We start from the raw sequence: 19,597 nt of genomic DNA on the forward strand, positions 1-19,597 counted from the left end.
CTTTTTGTTGCCTTTAGTCATGTTGAGCATGCGTGTGTATATGTTGATTAGAGCGAATCGTTGCAGCGGTGTGTTTAAGGCGGTCCCGGTGGTGGGGAGGGAGCAGCTTCAATGTTGTGACATAGGCGACTCCGAAACTCAGGGCATATCCCGATGTATCACATTATGGGCGATAGAGTGTTCAGCCTGCAGCTGGAATCAGGCATAAGGGCTGCCAGTAGGTGGAGCTCCAGGCTCAGAAATCAAGGGTGCAGCAGAGCATAATAAATGAGGGATAGATTTTGTGGTAGAATACCCTGGGCTGGTGAAGAATCAGGGCCAGAGGGACCCTTCCGGTCTTTTTTACTGTAGGCCTGGGTGGATTGGGCTGTTCTAGCTGAGCCTGCGGTGGGGGACAGTGAAGTACTGCCAGGCGACGGGCTCCGGGCACAGCGGGCCTCCCGTTCTATTTCTGCAGGTCGGGGGTGTATGGATGAAGTATCCTACAAGGGTCAACATAGGGGGGCTCCTATCCGCGGACCAGCCGACACACAGGGTCCCCCAGTCTCACCTTTGGCCGCCGAGGGCCGCACCCGTATCCCTAGCTTCTGTAACAAGATGGCCGCCAGCCTCCACACTGTCTTCCGCAGGCCTGCGTGGTGGATCCTGCAGGGTGTGGGAATATGTAGTACAGGTGGTCCCGGTGTAGCGGGGAATCGCCGCCGCCGACGTCCGTCGCCCAGTGGGGGGGCCTGCCTCCGGCCTCCGGCGGATCGCGGCAGACGCCACAGCCCCCTCAGAGCTCCGTGCAGGCCGCCGCCCGCTTCCGATCCCTCTCTCCGGCAGACGATAGCGGGGCACTGCACTTGTAGTGTCCGCTGGTGAGGCCGCAGTGTGGTCAGCAGGTTGTAGTCTTTCCCGCCGGGTCCCGTCGTCCCGAGCGGGGTCTGCTCCAAAATCCAGCCCCCGGCTTGAGCTCAGCACCTAGGCCCCAACCCGCAAGGAGGCAGGAGGCCTCCTCCGGCTCCGGGACTAGGCTTAACAGATGCAGGGGGGATTAGTTAAGGCAGCTGGAGTGGATTGGATCCGTATATGGGCCCGTTAGGGGTCGTTATAGGGCGTTTTTGGATCTGGAATCAGGAGCTCTCCTCAGGCACGTCCTTCCAGTCTGCCCGTCAGGCCACGCTCCGGTGACTTTTTTTTTAAAAAAAAAAAACTTTTTTTTTTTAACTTTTTCATACTTAACGATCCACGTGAACTACGATTGGAATGATAATCTGTGCCGAGTGCAACGGTAGCTGCGCGAGGCACCTTGCCCGAAGTTTGCTCGCCATGCGAGGGGACACGGTGCACTAATTGGACTTCTTGGTCATTGTACGAAGAAAATGACACCAAAAAAACATGGAAAACTCCTGTCGACCTTTTGAACTGTCGACCTAGACGATGTCGACCTAGAACCCCTGTCGATTTTCCAACCCTGTCGGCCTAGTGCCTGTTGACTGAAACATTGTCGACCTAGAACCTGTCGATGCAATGATCCACACCCGTTGCCTGCTGTCTGCTACAGCCACATTTTAATGAATTTTATTGTTCTTAAAAACCTGGTTGGGAACAGCACATCCGTGGAGAAGGCTTCCTCTGCTACGTAACGCCCCCAAAGCAGCATGACACCGTGTAACAGAAGGCGCTGTAATGATTTACATCCAAAAAAGTCCCTGCCACTCTCTAGCTTGGGGAAGTTGTCAGCGGAAATCTAGTCAGGTGTCTTTGGTTTCACATCCTCTCCTCTGTGCCACTTAGAGTCTGCTTCCACACTGTAACGCTTTATTTAACCTAAACTATCTCCATTGTGTCCTTCTCCGTTCTGTATTTATGTGTAAGTTTTATAGTGTTATTATACCTGACTGTTATGGATAGTGATGCCCAGGCACTAGGTGATACTGGTGGCTCCTACGGGGCACAGTTACCAAGGTCGGACAGTGAACTCTCATACGGCCATTGTTGTGACATGCTTGATGTGAAACACACCTTTATAGCATATACATCCTATCTCGGTGTGAGCTTCATTGTCTTTTTTCCATTCTCAGGTTTATGTGTGTGACCCGGAAAATGCCTCATCTGCCATGACGTTGCTGCGTGCTATCCTGTACACCTGCCATGCCACTTTATTGGGTATGTGTTCTATTTTAAAACTGCTTACCCCCCTCATGTGAATTTGTATTTTTAAAATATAAAAGAAACCGTCTAACTGCCAGTCTTCAGGGTGCGCCTTATCTTACGCCCACCAAGTTATCAGAAGGATTTTTATAGCCTTTTACATTGCCTGCTCAATCTGCCTCTTCCCAGCTATTGTACACAGTGTAAGCGACAATAAAAGCCTTAGGTTAGTGGAACATGGAATGAAAGACCTGACTGGGAGATCCTGAGAATATTGCATTGAGTGTTAGCCAGTTTGCAGCTTCCCGTCTGCTGTAGAACTACATGCCCCATAGTGCCCTGCCATCCAAACCTCTCATTACACAGGATATGGGCAGGCACGGGTGCCAGGGCATGTTACAGGTAAAGGTGCCTCGATGATTACAAATTATATGACAGATTTCTAAATAAATTGCTGAGACTATATTGTAACAGAAGGAAATCATTTATCTGTAAGAGTTGCCGGAAGAGCTTTAACTTCCTTTGTAGCAATAAAATAATACAAAAATATATTATCTTGGCAATAGCTTTAGGGGTCTATTCAATGCATGTCAAGATACGACAATACAGTATTCAATTTGCGGCCAAATCCGACAGGTTTTGGCCGTTCTCGACAGTGTCAGCCCGACTTTTTTTAAAGTCTGACATTGTCGAAATCGGGACTAAAAGCTGGCGATTTGGCCGCAAATCTGACAAAACACGTGGATCCGCGGCTCATCTGCCGATCCACGTGTTTTCCGACAAGTCGGAATTGCCGACCTGTTGGAAAAACGGCAGCCCCATTGAATAGGTCAAATCACGATTCGACCTAATAAAGTCGGACACTGCCATCTTTCTGACAAGACAGCAGTTCCGACTATAATTGAATACACACCTTAGTCATCAGTACATGCTTAAAGGGAATGGGCGCAGTTTTACAGATAAGTGTATCTGACTTCTAAGAAAGACAGAATCAAATATTTGCAAGTACCAGATTTGCGTATAATTGGTGATATTTAAACTTTCACAAGTTCCTGTTGTGTGGTGTAACTCCATGACGATCTCACAGTATTGTGCAGCGAGAACTACAATCTTCTGTTGTCTGACACCATTAGCTGTTAGCGGTATCTGAAGCTTTTATAGTTGTATGAGGAAAGAGGCAACAGGTCCATCCGGTCCGTACTGTTTTATTTTGCTTGAATGCTTAAAGATTGGTTATACTCCATCTAGGTGTTGGTGGGAGTGCTCTTCCTCAAGGTAGGGGGGGAAGGGGGGGTCACACACTAAACCTCCTTCTTTACTTGCTGATTAGTTCTCAAGCCCCCTGTAAAACAAAACATGGTGAAAGTGATAGTTTTATGTGAAGGTAAAAGCTCCTGGGGATATAATGGGCCTTATTCCAAGTAGCTCGATTTGCTGGTGTTCACGTTTTTTGTCAACTGTGCACGCGCAAAAATTTAGAAAGAAGACCCTACGGCGCATGGGCGAAACAGTGTACGCACAGAAGTGCTGTTGCGACCGGGACAGACGTATCAGAAATGGGGCGCGAAAGTGATGAACATTATTAGACGGTGACTCAACACAGAAAAAGTCTGTCTTACAGGCATATATATAGTGTTCATTCTAGCACCCTGCACCTTTCAAAATCCATGCAGTTCCTCTTTCCTGCCTGGGGTGTCACTCTCTGCTCTGGTGTTTCTCAGCACACACAGGTCTGTATAACAGCACTGAGTAACAGATCAGAGTGTGCGGAGAAGCACCACAGCAGAGAGCGACACCCCAGGCAGGAAAGAGGAACTGCACAAGCGTGACATTGATAATACCGCAGCCGCGACTCCGGCAACAGCGAGCGCAGATGCAACTATTTCTAAATTCAGCCCAATGAGTGTAAATAATTTTCTCTTGCGTCCTAGAGGATGCTGGGGTCCACATTAGTGCCATGGAGTATAGACGGGTCCACCAGGAGCCATTGGCACTTTAAGAGTTTGAGAGTGTGGGCTGGCTCCTCCCTCTATGCCCCTCCTACCAGACTCAGTTTAGAAAATGTGCCCGGAGGAGCCGGTCATAGCTAGGGGAGCTCTCCTGAGTTTTCCTGGTAAATGTTTTTTTTTTAAAGTTTATTATTTTACAGGGAGGCTGCTGGCAACAGCCTGCCTGCATCGAGGGACTGAGGAGGGGAGCAGTGTCCGCCCTGCGTGGTCTGAGCCACTGTCTCTGCTGACTGGACACTGAGCTCCAGAGGGGTATGATCATTCTCCGCCACAGGGGACCGCTCTCGCCCCAGCAGCATGCCGCCATCCCCTTGCAGAGCTGAAGAATCAGCGAGCGAGACGTCGACACCCCCCCCCCCCTAGCAAGCGGGGGGTCGGTGTGAAGATGGCGGCACAGGATAAGAGCGCAGTATTAACTGCGCTCTGGGGATGCCTCAGCGGTACATAGTGCGGCACTGTGAGGGGCGCCCTACACTGGTCCAGAAGCCTGTCGGGATCCCCGGATCTCAGCCAGCACTAATTCCCCAGGCCAGTATAATCCATGAAGAGTGGGAAGACAGCGCCATTAAGGGGGCGGAGCTTCTCCTCAGAGCGGACCCAGCAGCGTTTCAGCACCATTTTACTGCCTGCACAGCGCTGAGAAGGAGGATTAGGTCCCTCCACAGCAACTCCAGTTATCTGTAAACGGTACCAGGGGGTTGTAGAAGGGGGGGGGGGGGGGGGGGGGAGGCTGTAATACGACTGTGTGTCCTATTATGGTGCACAGTCAGCGCTGACAAGGGGTCTCCCTTTGGTAAAAGCGCTGTGTGTGGGTTGGCTCCAATCTCTGTGTCTCTCTTGCCATTCTTGGGGGGGAAACTCTGTCTGCCCTCACGTGTGTGTGTGTGTGTGTGTGTGTGTGTGTGTGTAGAGTGTTTGGTGGTCTCCTTTAGCTATGTCCAGGGATACTGTGTCATATGCTGCAGAGGATTTGTCCTCCCAGGATGATCCCATTCCATGTAATCAGGATAGCACTGGTTTAGCACAGATACCAGCAAAAGAGCCTGAGTGGTTTTCCTTTATCAAATCTTGGATTTCTCAGATTTCTGAAAGGGTTGCAAGTAATGAATCTGCAACTCAGGTATTACAGAGCTCTATGGCAGTATGGCCGGTTTCTAGTACCTCAGGATGCTCCTCTATATACCACCATAAGCGTGCGCTTGTGCATGTCACACAAGACGACACGGATACCGATTCTGACACCACAGACGGTGATGGGGATGTGTTGCGGGGGTCCGCATCTCTTGCAAAGGGGGTGCAATTGATGTTAGAGGCTATCAGGTTTGTGTTGAATATTGATGATACCAAACCTGAACAGGTTGAGGAGGCTTTTCTCTAACGTCCTAGTGGATGCTGGGGACTCCGTCAGGACCATGGGGAACAGCGGGCTCCTCAGGAGACAGGGCACATCTAAAAAGCCTTTTAGGTCACATGGTGTGCACTGGCTCCTCCCCCCACGACCCTCCTCCAAGCCCCAGTTAGGTTTTTGTGCCCGTCCGAGAAGGGTGCAAATTGGATGGCTCTCTTAAGGAGCTATTTAGTAAAGTTTTTTTTTAGGTTTCTAATCAGTGATTCCTGCTGGCGACAGGATCACTGCAACGAGGGACTTAGGGGAGAGACTGGCAACTCACCTGCGTGCAGGAGGATTGAAGTCTTAGGCTACTGGACACTGAGCTCCAGAGGGAGTCGGAACACAGGTCAGCCTGGGGTTCGTCCCGGAGCCGCGCCGCCGATCCCCCTTACAGACGCTGAAGAAAGACGGCGGAACGGAGGTCCGGAAACAGGCGGCAGAAGACTTCACAGTCTTCAGAGAGGTAGCGCACAGCACTGCAGCTGTGCGCCATTGTTGTCACACGGCTCACTGACACGGTCACGGAGGGTGCAGGGCGCTGCTGGGGGCGCCCTGGGCAGCAATATAAATACCTATTTGGCAAATAAATACATCACATATAGCCATTAAGGCTATATGTATGTATTTTAACCCAGGCCAGTTATTAAAAAACCGGGAGGAAAAGCCAGCCGAAAAGGGGGCGGAGCTTATTCTCCTCAGCACTCAGCGCCATTTTCCTGATCAGCTCCGCTGGTGAGGAAGGCTCCCACTCTCCCCTGCACTGCACTACAGAAACAGGGTTAAAAGAGAAGGGGGGCATAAATTGGCGATATAATGATATATTAAGAGCGCATATATAGAAACAACACCTTCTAGGGTTGTTATATACATTATAGCGCTTTTGGTGTGTGCTGGCAAACTCTCCCTCTGTCTCCCCAAAGGGCTAGTGGGTCCTGTCCTCTATCAGAGCATTCCCTGTGTGTGTGCTGTATGTCGGTACGTGTGTGTCGACATGTATGAGGAAAATGTTGGTGAGGAGGCGGAGCAAATTGCCTGTAATGTTGATGTCACTCTCTAGGGAGTCGACACCGGAATGGATGGTCTACTTATGGAATTACGTGATAATGTCAACACGCTGCAAGACGGTTGACGACATGAGATGGCCGGCGGACAAATTAGTACCGGTCCAGGCGTCTCAGACACCGTCAGGGGCTTGTAAAAACGCCCATTTACCTCAGTCGGTCGACAGACACAGACATGGACACTGACCCCAGTGTCGACGGTGAAGAAACATACGTAATTTTCCTTTAGGGCCACGAGTTACATGTTAAGGGCAATGAAGGAGCTGTTACATATTTCTGATACTACAAGTACCACAAATAAGGGTATTTTGTAGGGTGTGAATAAACTACTTGTAGTTTTGCCTGAATCAGATAAATTAAATGAAGTGTGTGATGATACGTGGGGTTCCTCCGATAGAAAGTTATGGGCGGTATACCCTTTCCCGCCAGAAGTAAGGGCGAGTTGGGAAACACACCTTAGGGTGGATAAGGCGCTCACACGCTTATAAAAACATGGCGTTACCGTCTCTAGATACGGCCGCCCTCAAGAAGCCAGCTGATAGGAAGCTGAAAAATATCATGACAGTATATACACACATACTGGTGTTATACTACGACCAGCAATCGCCTCAGCCTGGATGTGCAGCGCTGAGGGGGCTTGGTCGGATTTCCTGACTGAAAATTTTGATACCCTTGACAGGGACAAGATTTTATTGACTATAGAGCATTTTAAGGATGCATTTCTATATATGCGTGATGCGCAGAGGGATATTTGCATTCTGGCATCAAGAGTAAATGTGATTTACATATCTGCCAGACGAAGACACGACAGTGGTCAGGTGAGGCAGATTCCAGACGGCATGTGGAAGTATTGCCGTATAAAGGGGCGGTCCATCGGACCTGGTGGCCATGGCAACAGCTGAAAAATCCACTTTTGTTACCCCGAATCACATATCGGCAAAAAAGGACACAGTCTTTTCAGTCTCAGTCCTTTCGTCCCCATAGGGGCAGGCGGGCAAAGGCCAGTCATATCTGCCCAGGGGTAGAGGAAAGGGAAGAAGACTGCAGCAAGCAGCCCATTCCCAGGAACAGAAGCCCCTCACAGCTTCTGCCAAGTCCGCAGCATAACGCTGGGGCCGTACAAGCGGACTCAGGTGCGGTAGGGGGTCATCTCAAGAGTTTCAGTACGCAGGGGGCTCACTCGCAAGGGAACTCCGGGATCCTACATGTAGTATCCCAGGTGTACATTGGAAATTCGAGACATCTCCCCCTCACACAATTCACAGGCTGTATTCCCAGCAGGTGATAATCAAAGTACCCCTCTTACAACATGGAAGGGGGTAGTATTCCACACTATATTGTGGTACTGAAGCCAACCGGCTCGGTGAGATCTGAAATATTTGAACACTTACATACAAGCGTTCAGATCAAGATGGAGTCACTCAGAGCAGTGATAGCGAACCAGGAAGAAGGGGACGATATGGTGTCACTGGATATCAGGGACGCTTACCTACAGGTCCAAATTTGCCCTTCTCACCAAGGGTACTTCAGGTTCCTGGTACAGAACTGTCACTATCAGTTCAGACGCTGCCGTTTGGGTTGTCCACGGCGCCCCGGGTCTTTACCAAGGTAATGGCCGGAATGATGATTTTTCTTAAAAGGAAACATGGACGCTTTCCTGATAAGGGCAAGGTCCAGAGAACAGTTGGAGGTCGGAGTAGCACTATCTTAAGTAGTTCTACGTCAGCACGAGTGGATTCTAAATATTCCAAAATCGCAGCTTTTTCCGATGACACGTCTACTGTTCATAGGGATGATTCTGGACACAGTCCAGAAAAACGTGTTTCTCCCAGTGGAGAAAGCCAGGGAGTTATCCGAGCTAATCGGGATACTCCTAAAACCAGGAAAAGTGTCAGTGCATCATTGCACAAGAGTCCTGGTAAAAATGGTGGCTTATTACGAAGCAATTCCATTCGGCAGATTTCCCGCAAGAACTCTTCGGTGGGATCTGCTGGACAAATGGTCCGGATCGCATCCTCAGATGCATCAGCGGATAACCCTATATCCAAGGACAAGGGTGTCTCTCCTGTGGTGATTACAGAGTGCTCATCTTCTAGAGGGCCGCAGATTTGGCATTCAGGATTGGATGCCGGTGACCACGGAGGCCAGCCTGAGAGGCTGGAGAACAGTCACACAGGGAAAAAATTTCCAGGGAAGTGTGATTAAGTCTGGAGAATTCTCTCTGCATAAATAAGCTTAGAGCAAATTTATAAGGCTCTAAACTTAGCAAGACCTCTGCTTCAAGGTCAGCCGGTATTGATCCAGTGGGATAACATCACGGCAGTCGCCCACGTAAACAGAAAGGGCGGCACAAGAAGCAGGAGGGCAGTGACAAAACTGCAAGGATTTTTCGCTAGGCGGAAAATCATGTGATAGCACTGTCAGCAGTGTTCTTTCCGGGAGTGGACGACTGGGAAGCAGACTTCCTCAGCAGGCATGACCTCCACCCGGGAGAGTGGAAACTTCATAGGGAAGTTTTTCAGCATGATTGTGGACCGTTGGCAAAGACCAAAGGTGGACATGATAGCGTCCCGCCCGAAAAACGGGACAGGTATTCCGCCAGGTCATGAGACCTTCAGGCGATAGCTGTGGATGTTCTGGTAACACCGTGGGTGTACCAGTCAGTGTATGGGTTCCCTCCTCTGTTTCTCATAACCAAGGTATTGAGAATTATAAGACATAGAGGAGTATGAACTATACTAGTGGCTCCGGATGGGCCAAGAGGGACTTGGTACCCGGAGCTTCAAGAGATGCTCACAGAGGACTAAGGGCCTGGGGAGCTAAGAAGGGACTTGCTTCAGCAAGTACCATGTCTTTTCCAAGAATTACCGCGGCTGCGTTTGACGGCATGGCGGTTGAATACCGGATTCTGAAGGGAAAAAGGCATTCCATAAGAGGTCGTACCTACCTTGGTCAAAGCCAGGAAGGAGGTGACCGCACAACGTCATCACCACATGTGGTGAAAATATGTTGCGTGGGTAAGGCCAGGAAGGCTCCACGAAGGAAATTCAACTAGGTCGATTCTGCACTTCCTGAAAACAGGAGTGTTTTGAGCCTCAAATTGGGGTTCATTAAGATTTAAATTTCGGCCCTGTAGATTTTCTTCCAGAAAAAATTGACTTCAGTTCCTGAAGTCCAGATTGTAAAGGGTGTATTCCATATACAGTTCTTTTGTGCCTCTAGGGGCACCGTGAGATCTCAACATAGTGTTGGGATTCCTTAAAATCATATTGGTTTGAACCGCTCAAATCTGTGGATTTGAAATATCTCACATGGAAAGTGACCATGCTGTTGACCAATATCTCACATGGAAAGTGACCATGTTGTTAGTCCTGGCCTCGGCCAGGCGATTGTCAAAAAGAATGGGCGGTTTTGTTTTACAAAAGCCCATATTAGAATTTTCCATTTGAACAGGGCAGAACTGGGACTCGTCTCCAGTTTCTTCCTAAAGGGGTGTCAGCGTTGTCACCTGAAACAACCTATTGTGGTGCCTGCGGCTACTGGGGACTTGGAGGACTCCAAGTTACTAGACGTTGTCAGGGCCCTAAAAATATATATATATATATATATATATATATATATATATATATATATATATATATATATATATATGTTAGGACGGCTGGAGTCAGAAAGTCTGACTTGCTGTTTATATTGTATGCACCCAACAAGCTGGGTGCTCCTGCTTCTAAGCAGTCTATTGCACGCTAGATTTGTAGTACAATTCAGCGTGCACATTCTGTGGCAGGCCTGCCACAGCCGAAATATGTAGATGCCCATTCCACAAGGAAGGTGGCCTCATCCTGGGCGGCTGCCCGAGGAGTCTCGGCATTATAACTTTGCCGAGCAGCTACTTGGTCAGGGGAGAACACGTTTGTAAAATTTTACAAATTTGATACTCTGGCTAAAGAGGACCTGGAGTTCTCTCATTCGGTGCTGCAGAGTCATCCGCACTCTCCCGCCCGTTTGGGAGCTTTGGTATAATCCCCATGGTCCTGACGGAGTCCCCAGCATCCACTAGGACGTTAGAGAAAATAAGAATTTACTTACCGATAATTCTATTTCTCGTAGTCCGTAGTGGATGCTGGGCGCCCATCCCAAGTGCGGATTGTCTGCAATGCTTGTACATAGTTATTGTTACAAAAATCGGGTTATTACTATTGTTGTGAGCCATTTTTTCAGAGGCTACTTCGTTTTGTTATCATACTGTTAACTGGGTTCAGATCACAAGTTGTACGGTGTGATTGGTGTGGCTGGTATGAGTCTTACCCGGGATTCAAGATCCTTCCTTATTGTGTATGCTCGTCCGGGCACAGTACCTGGCTGGGGCTTGGAGGAGGGTCGTGGGGGGAGGAGCCAGTGCACACCATGTGACCTAAAAGGCTTTTTAGATGTGCCCTGTCTCCTGCGGAGCCCGCTGTTCCCCATGGTCCTGACGGAGTCCCCAGCATCCACTACGGACTACGAGAAATAGAATTATCGGTAAGTAAATTCTTATTTTTTCACTGAAAATAAAAAAGCCTCGCTAACCTTCCCTGCGTCACAGGAATTGAATGCTATATTTGAGAAAGCATGGGTAAACCCTGAGAAAAAATTCCAGGTCCCTAAAAGGGTACAGGTGGCGTTTCTTTTCCCTGAGGAGGATAGAAAAAAATGGGAAAACCCGCCGATTGTTGACGCATCTGTGTCCAGACTCTCAAAGAAGGGGGGTTTGCCTGTTCCAGGATCTACCGCCTTAAAGGAGCCGGCTGATCGAAAAATTTAAAACACGCTTAAATCAATGTACACTGCTTCAGGGGCCATATTACGTCCCACTATCGCTAGTGCATGGATTGCAAAGGCAATAGTAAAGTGGTCGGCTACCTTACTTGAGGATTTGGATACGATGGATAAGGATGATGTTGCATTATTTTTACGCAACATACATGATTCAGCAGGTTTTATGGTAGAATCCATGAAAGACCTGTGTTCCATGGCTGCGGGAATCTCTTCCATGTCTGTTTCAGCCCGTCGGGGACTGTGGCTGCGCCAGTGGTCGGCCGACGTGGAATCCAGAAAAAGTGTGGAGTCCCTACCCTATACAGGTCAGGCTCTCTTTGGGGAAGCTCGAGATGTGTGGATATCCACGGCTACAGCGGGTAAGTCTCCGTTTCTTGCCTCAGCAGCACCTGCTCCGAAGAAATCCTTCTCTTCATCGGCAACACAGTCCTTTCGGCCTAACAAGCCTAGAAAGGCCAGACCGTCCAATACCTTCTTTAGGGGAGGTCAAGTTAAGTCCAAGAAACCTGCCGCTGCAGGTTCCCAGGAACAAAAGCCTGCTTCAGGTATGCCAAAGTCCTCCGCATGACGGTGGACCGCGCGGCCTGGAGGTGGGGCCGGTGGGAGCGAGACTCGGACTCTTCAGTCACGTCTGGGCATCGTCCGGCCTGAATCCCTGGGTGATAGATATTGTATCCCAGGGATACAGGCTGGAATTTCAAAGTCTCCCTCATCGTTTTTTCAAATCGGGCTTACCAGCTCTGTTGGCAGACAGCACTGTACTACAAGAAGCTGTCCAAAATTTGTTGGAGGCACAGGTCATTGTGCCAGTTCCTCCTCCTGCGCAGGCCACAGGTTACTATACGAACCTTTTTGTGCTACCGAAACCGGATGGTTCGATCAGGCCCTTTCTGAACCTAAAATCATTGAACCCCTTTCTAAAGGAGTTCAAGTTCAAGATGGAGTCTCTCAGGGCGTGATATCAGGTCTGGAAGAGGGGGAATTCCTGGTATCACTGGATATCAAGGATGCGTACCTCCACATTCTGATCTGGCTGCCGCATCAGGCTTATCTCCGTTTCGCATTGCTGGACTGTCATTTCCAGTTCCAGGCCCTGCCATTCGGCCTCTCCACAGCACCAAGGGTGTTTACCAAGGTGATGGCAGAGATGATGGTTCTCCTCCGCAAACAAGGGGTGAACATCATTCTATATATGAACGATCTGCTGATAAAGGCATCGTCCAAGGAGAAGCTGCTGCAGTCCATTGTTCTCACAATGGAAAAAGGGGTTTTACCACATGGGATCTCGGGCGCTCTGGTGATAGATATATCATAGGACTAGCTCGTATCAGCAACCCAGGTATATAAAATATCTAAAAATGGAATAAAACACATAACATAGTGTATAACCGTAATATAATGTGACACAGTGTGATGCTGTTGTCAATGGCTGACTCGTACCGGATTTGATGGTCTGTTAATAAACAGACAGAAGCGCTTGTGTATTGAGCGGTTCACCGGTTGGCATATAATTCCAAATGTCCCTGGAGTCGTTTTTCCTCCATTCACCAATGTGTATTCATATATGGATAACAAATGGGACTTGATAGTGCATTATCAGACAGCCATTTTAATAAACATCACAACATATATAACATATACAGCTAGTGGACTCTCACCGATTCTTTTGGTCTACAGATGTTAGTAGACAATTGCGCATTAATAATTAGCCCAGGCGTCCCCAAGGGTAGTCATCAACCGCAAAGTGAGTCCTCCACGTGCCAAGCAATACCTCCAACCAACGCGTTTCGATAACTCAGTGTTATCTTTTTCAAGGTGTAAAGGTATCTGAACAGAAAGGGTATTTATACCCTATAGATTATTCAACAAGTAAAACCTATTTCCAGACATAGACTTCCTACAACTAAAATCCCCATAGAAATAACGTGATCCTCATCGATCCAGTCCTCCACTCCGGGATGTTGCTATTGTCCTCATTCCCGCCCGTTTTCTGATGGCTCCGATTGCGTTCCACAGCCGGTCGCGTGAGTGTCATTTCCGGCGGAAGTACGTCATGACGTCGCGGATCAGTCATTGTTTTGCTGGCGTCTCTTTGGGCGGATGTGCGTCACCTCATCCGGATGTTTGTTGTATTAATCCGTTTCAGGAAGTGCACCGTCCACGATATTATAATATTTTCGGACGCCATTTTAGTGTAGTTCAGTTCCCATTATACGGATCATGCAAATAGTAAACAAAAGACATGTTGTTAAAACTTTCAAATATAAAATAAACAGCTTATTTTAAGAGACTGTCTTAATCTATAAAAACCATTTGGTCTCAAAATCTTTATTGAGACCTAGTGGCTCCAGGGTTTTAAAAGTAAAAATGGTTTGCATTTCAATTTTTGCAAGTTTTTTAAGTGGATCCCCACCTCTTTTATCGGAGACCACTTTTTTAATAGCATAAAAGTTATTAATATCATTGGGGTTAGAATTATGGGTTCTTTTAAAATGTGCTGATAGAGCATGAGTTTACAAACCTTTCTTCACATTACGAAGGTGCTCTCCCATCCGAATTTTTAATGCCCTACTAGTTCTGCCAATGTAGAATTTATTACAACTGCATTCTATGCAGTAAATGACATTCATTGAATGGCATGTAATAAAATCCTTAATTATACATTTTCTATCGTTGATGACAACCTCCTCTTTCTTGTTTCCAAAGGTGTTGGCAATGTTCCTGCATGCCAAGCATGAGCCACACCTATAGAATCCTTTAGATGTAATGATGGGTTGTTCTGAAGGTGTGGCATGAAAACTATGCACCAATTTTGATTGTATGTTTGGTGCCTTTCTGTATATACAAGTAGGTTTTTCTGGTAACTCGGATCCAATGACCGGGTCCTTTTTAAGGATTGACCAGTGTTTTCTCAAAATATTATTCACCTTCTGATGTTGAGATGAATAGTCGGTGATGAATGCCCATTTATATCTATCATTCGATTCTATCCTCTCATTGTCCTTCCTTCTGGTAAGATTATTTCTATCTAATCTCGAGACTCTTTCAAGAGATGATCTGAGTGTCTGTTCATCATATCCTGAGTCTCTAAATCGATTTTCCATGTCAGATGCTTGATCTAAAAAGGTCTGCTGGTCGGTACAGTTTCTCTTTAGCCTCGTGAATTGACCGGCTGGTATACCCTCCAACCAGTTATCATGATGGCAGCTTGACCTATCTATATATGATCTTGAATCGGTGGGTTTGATGTAGGTTTTTGTTTTTATACCCCCTTCTTCTATATAGATGGTCAAGTCGAGAAAATTAACTTGTTCCTTACTGATATCAAATGTTAATTTGATATGATGGTTATTAGCATTTAGATAGGTGCAAAAGTCTTTCAACGTTTCCTCGTTCCCCTTCCAGATGAACAGTATATCATTGATATACCTATGCCAGGACACCAGGTTCGCCCCATGGCCATCTCCTGTCCAGATATATTGGTCCTCCCAGGAGCCCATGAAAATATTAGCATAACTTGGGGCGAACCTGGTGCCCATGGCGGTGCCACACTTCTGCAGAAAGAATTCATCATTAAAAATGAAATAATTATTATGTAAGATAAAGCTGATACTATCTATTAGAAATTCCTGCATATTGTTAGATATGTCAGATCTTGCCAATGTTTCCTTTACTGCTCTTAAACCCAATTGATGATCTATACTGGTGTAAAGGGCATTTACATCTGCCGTTATCATGAAATAGTTGTCGTTCCATGTAGTATCATCTAAAAGTCGCAATACATCCCCTGTATCCCTTAGATGTGAACGAATTGATGTCACAAGTGGCTGAAGATGATGATCGACCATCTGGGACAAATTTGCGGTCATGGAATTAATCCCAGAGACTATTGGTCTACCTGGGGGGCTAATAAGGCTTTTGTGCATTTTCGGAAGAACGTATATCGTGGGGATGATAGGGTATTCTAATACTAGAAACTTAGATTCGTTCTCTGTAATGATACCCTTCTTGTTGTGTTTTTCTATTAAATCATTTAGTTGAGTTTGCATCTTTTTTGATGGATCACCCCGTAACTTTTTGTATGTTGTTCTGTCTTCCAATTGGCGATAAATCTCGCCTTCATAATCTTTTTTGTTCATAAGAACAATACCGCCCCCCTTATCGGCGGGCTTGATAATCAGATCTTTATTGGAAGTCAATGTGTTAATCGCTTTCCTTTCTTGAAGAGTCAGATTGTGTTGAATACGCCCCGTTTCTAGTTTTTCACAGTCTGCTCTTACTGCATGAATGAAAGTTTCTATAAAGCATCCCTTAAGGTGCGCGGGGTAAAATGTGGACTTAGGTTTGAAAATATTATGTTCACTTATTTCTGTAACCATCGCCTCACCCTCTTTGATCTTAAAAATTTTTTTTAGGGTTAACTTTCTAGTGAACTTTTCAATGTCAATAAAAAGGTCGAATTGGTTTGCTTTTATTGACGGGGCATATTTCAGTCCTTTCTCTAATAGGGTACGTTCAGCCTCTAGAAGTACATGAGAGCTCAGGTTGAAGATTTTTACCTTTTCAACCTGTTTCGGGTGGTCAGGGGGTGGGCTGGTTCTTTGGGGGGAATGATCACCCTTTTAGGTTTTTTTCTCCCTCGTTTTTTACAGCCTCCCCTTGTTCCCCGATGATGGTAGCTTATCTTATATTTCTCGCTCTTCCGCCCCTCTCTAAAAAAGGTGTCTGATACCTATTTTCATCCAATGGTTGGAACCTATTTCTCGTGTGAATTGGACTTTGCCAATTATTTATTTCCCATCGTTCTACTGTGGGGTTTTTTCTTTGATTACGATCCCTCCAATGGGATGTTTTTTCCCAATGTCTATGATTGGATTCTCTTTCCGGCCGTGGGATTCTCCAATTGGAGATATTCTTTTCCCATTGGTCAGATCTATAGTCTTCCTTTTGATATCTAGGTTCTAATCCCTCTGAATCCTGGTCAATATTATGACTGGAGTATGTAGGAGGTCTAGTTGTATTGAATTCCCTCTTATTATTATTGGTATTATTTATCCAACCTCGTCTCTTCCTAGTATTGGTTTGAACCGGAGGAAGGACTTCATTAATGTTTTGTGACTCCATATCTTGTGTCCCTATTTCTCTTTTGTCCCTCAAATATTTGTTTCTTTTTCTTGTGGTGATGGCTTTTTCGGATTTTTCTATTCTGGACTCTATCTTTAATTCCTTTTCTTTAAAATCAGCTTGGTCCATGAATGGAGTGATAATCTCCCTATATCCTTTGATTTCTTCATCTAGGGCCCTCAAATCTTTCTTACGTTCTGAGATGATGAGTTCCATCAATTTATAGGAACAATCATCTATAGTTTGATTCCATTCGTGTTTGAATTGTTCAGAAGCCGTTGTAAAGCTTGCCTTTTTATTGATCTTAAGGCCTCTCGGTATAATTTTAGATTTGTGGTATTTCTCTAGAGTAACCACCTCCCACCATATTTTATTTTCTTTTAGAAGAACTATCTCTAGTTTACGAAGGACATTATCTAAGTCCTCATCTAGTAAGTTATTTTCACCTGATGGCACAGAAAATAAGGAATCAAATTTCCTCAACCTGTCCTCTCTATTGTGAAACATGGCAGCAGATGTGTATTCAAATGGTGAACAAACAAACAATAGTAGAAACGACTGATCACACACTCATGCGCCGACTAGCAGCCTGAAAACCAGTGGTGTAAGTGTCACCAACACTTAAAGACAAATTGGAAAAAGGAGTTTTACCACATGGGATCTCGGGCGCTCTGGTGATAGATATATCATAGGACTAGCTCGTATCAGCAACCCAGGTATATAAAATATCTAAAAATGGAATAAAACACATAACATAGTGTATAACCGTAATATAATGTGACACAGTGTGATGCTGTTGTCAATGGCTGACTCGTACCGGATTTGATGGTCTGTTAATAAACAGACAGAAGCGCTTGTGTATTGAGCGGTTCACCGGTTGGCATATAATTCCAAATGTCCCTGGAGTCGTTTTTCCTCCATTCACCAATGTGTATTCATATATGGATAACAAATGGGACTTGATAGTGCATTATCAGACAGCCATTTTAATAAACATCACAACATATATAACATATACAGCTAGTGGACTCTCACCGATTCTTTTGGTCTACAGATGTTAGTAGACAATTGCGCATTAATAATTAGCCCAGGCGTCCCCAAGGGTAGTCATCAACCGCAAAGTGAGTCCTCCACGTGCCAAGCAATACCTCCAACCAACGCCGTTTCGATAACTCAGTGTTATCTTTTTCAAGGTGTAAAGGTATCTGAACAGAAAGGGTATTTATACCCTATAGATTATTCAACAAGTAACATTGCAGGAACATTGCCAACACCTTTGGAAACAAGAAAGAGGAGGTTGTCATCAACGATAGAAAATGTATAATTAAGGATTTTATTACATGCCATTCAATGAATGTCATTTACTGCATAGAATGCAGTTGTAATAAATTCTACATTGGCAGAACTAGTAGGGCATTAAAAATTCGGATGGGAGAGCACCTTCGTAATGTGAAGAAAGGTTTGTAAACTCATGCTCTATCAGCACATTTTAAAAGAACCCATAATTCTAACCCCAATGATATTAAAAACTTTTATGCTATTAAAAAAGTGGTCTCCGATAAAAGAGGTGGGGATCCACTTAAAAAACTTGCAAAAATTGAAATGCAAACCATTTTTACTTTTAAAACCCTGGAGCCACTAGGTCTCAATAAAGATTTTGAGACCAAATGGTTTTTATAGATTAAGACAGTCTCTTAAAATAAGCTGTTTATTTTATATTTGAAAGTTTTAACAACATGTCTTTTGTTTACTATTTGCATGATCCGTATAATGGGAACTGAACTACACTAAAATGGCGTCCGAAAATATTATAATATCGTGGACGGTGCACTTCCTGAAACGGATTAATACAACAAACATCCGGATGAGGTGACGCACATCCGCCCAAAGAGACGCCAGCAAAACAATGACTGATCCGCGACGTCATGACGTACTTCCGCCGGAAATGACACTCACGCGACCGGCTGTGGAACGCAATCGGAGCCATCAGAAAACGGGCGGGAATGAGGACAATAGCAACATCCCGGAGTGGAGGACTGGATCGATGAGGATCACGTTATTTCTATGGGGATTTTAGTTGTAGGAAGTCTATGTCTGGAAATAGGTTTTACTTGTTGAATAATCTATAGGGTATAAATACCCTTTCTGTTCAGATACCTTTACACCTTGAAAAAGATAACACTGAGTTATCGAAACGCGTTGGTTGGAGGTATTGCTTGGCACGTGGAGGACTCACTTTGCGGTTGATGACTACCCTTGGGGACGCCTGGGCTAATTATTAATGCGCAATTGTCTACTAACATCTGTAGACCAAAAGAATCGGTGAGAGTCCACTAGCTGTATATGTTATATATGTTGTGATGTTTATTAAAATGGCTGTCTGATAATGCACTATCAAGTCCCATTTGTTATCCATATATGAATACACATTGGTGAATGGAGGAAAAACGACTCCAGGGACATTTGGAATTATATGCCAACCGGTGAACCGCTCAATACACAAGCGCTTCTGTCTGTTTATTAACAGACCATCAAATCCGGTACGAGTCAGCCATTGACAACAGCATCACACTGTGTCACATTATATTACGGTTATACACTATGTTATGTGTTTTATTCCATTTTTAGATATTTTATATACCTGGGTTGCTGATACGAGCTAGTCCTATGATATATCTATCACCAGAGCGCCCGAGATCCCATGTGGTAAAACCCCTTTTTCCAATTTGTCTTTAAGTGTTGGTGACACTTACACCACTGGTTTTCAGGCTGCTAGTCGGCGCATGAGTGTGTGATCAGTCGTTTCTACTATTCATTGTTCTCACAACACTCCTTCTCAAGAGTTATGGGTGGTTATTCAGAGTTGATCGCTAGCTGCATTCGTTCTCTGTGCAGCGATGAGGCAAAAATTCTGCACTTCTGCGCCTGTGGCACAATGCGCACGCGCGACGTACTATTACAACGAACTATGTAGTTTCACACGGGGTCTAGCAAAGCTTTTCAGTCACACTGCTGGCCGCAGAGTCATTGACATGAAGTGGGCGTTTCTGGGTGTCAAC

The 19,597-nt window shown here is 45.8% G+C and overlaps 1 protein-coding gene across 2 annotated transcripts in view; it reads left to right on the top strand.

Moving 5' to 3' along the window:
- LOC135050204 (interferon alpha/beta receptor 2-like) overlaps window positions 1-19,597 on the top strand; it is an 86,474-nt gene that overhangs the window by 10,647 nt on the left and 56,230 nt on the right. For both annotated transcript variants that reach the window (XM_063956457.1, XM_063956456.1), the window contains exon 2: window positions 2,067-2,151. In XM_063956457.1, coding sequence (XP_063812527.1) covers window positions 2,103-2,151 — 49 coding nt within the window. In that variant the 5' untranslated portion in view covers window positions 2,067-2,102. The remainder of the gene's footprint in view (window positions 1-2,066; window positions 2,152-19,597) is intronic.

This window comes from Pseudophryne corroboree, chromosome 2 (genome assembly GCF_028390025.1).
Source record: "Pseudophryne corroboree isolate aPseCor3 chromosome 2, aPseCor3.hap2, whole genome shotgun sequence".
In the NCBI taxonomy this organism is placed as follows: Eukaryota; Metazoa; Chordata; class Amphibia; order Anura; family Myobatrachidae; genus Pseudophryne; species Pseudophryne corroboree.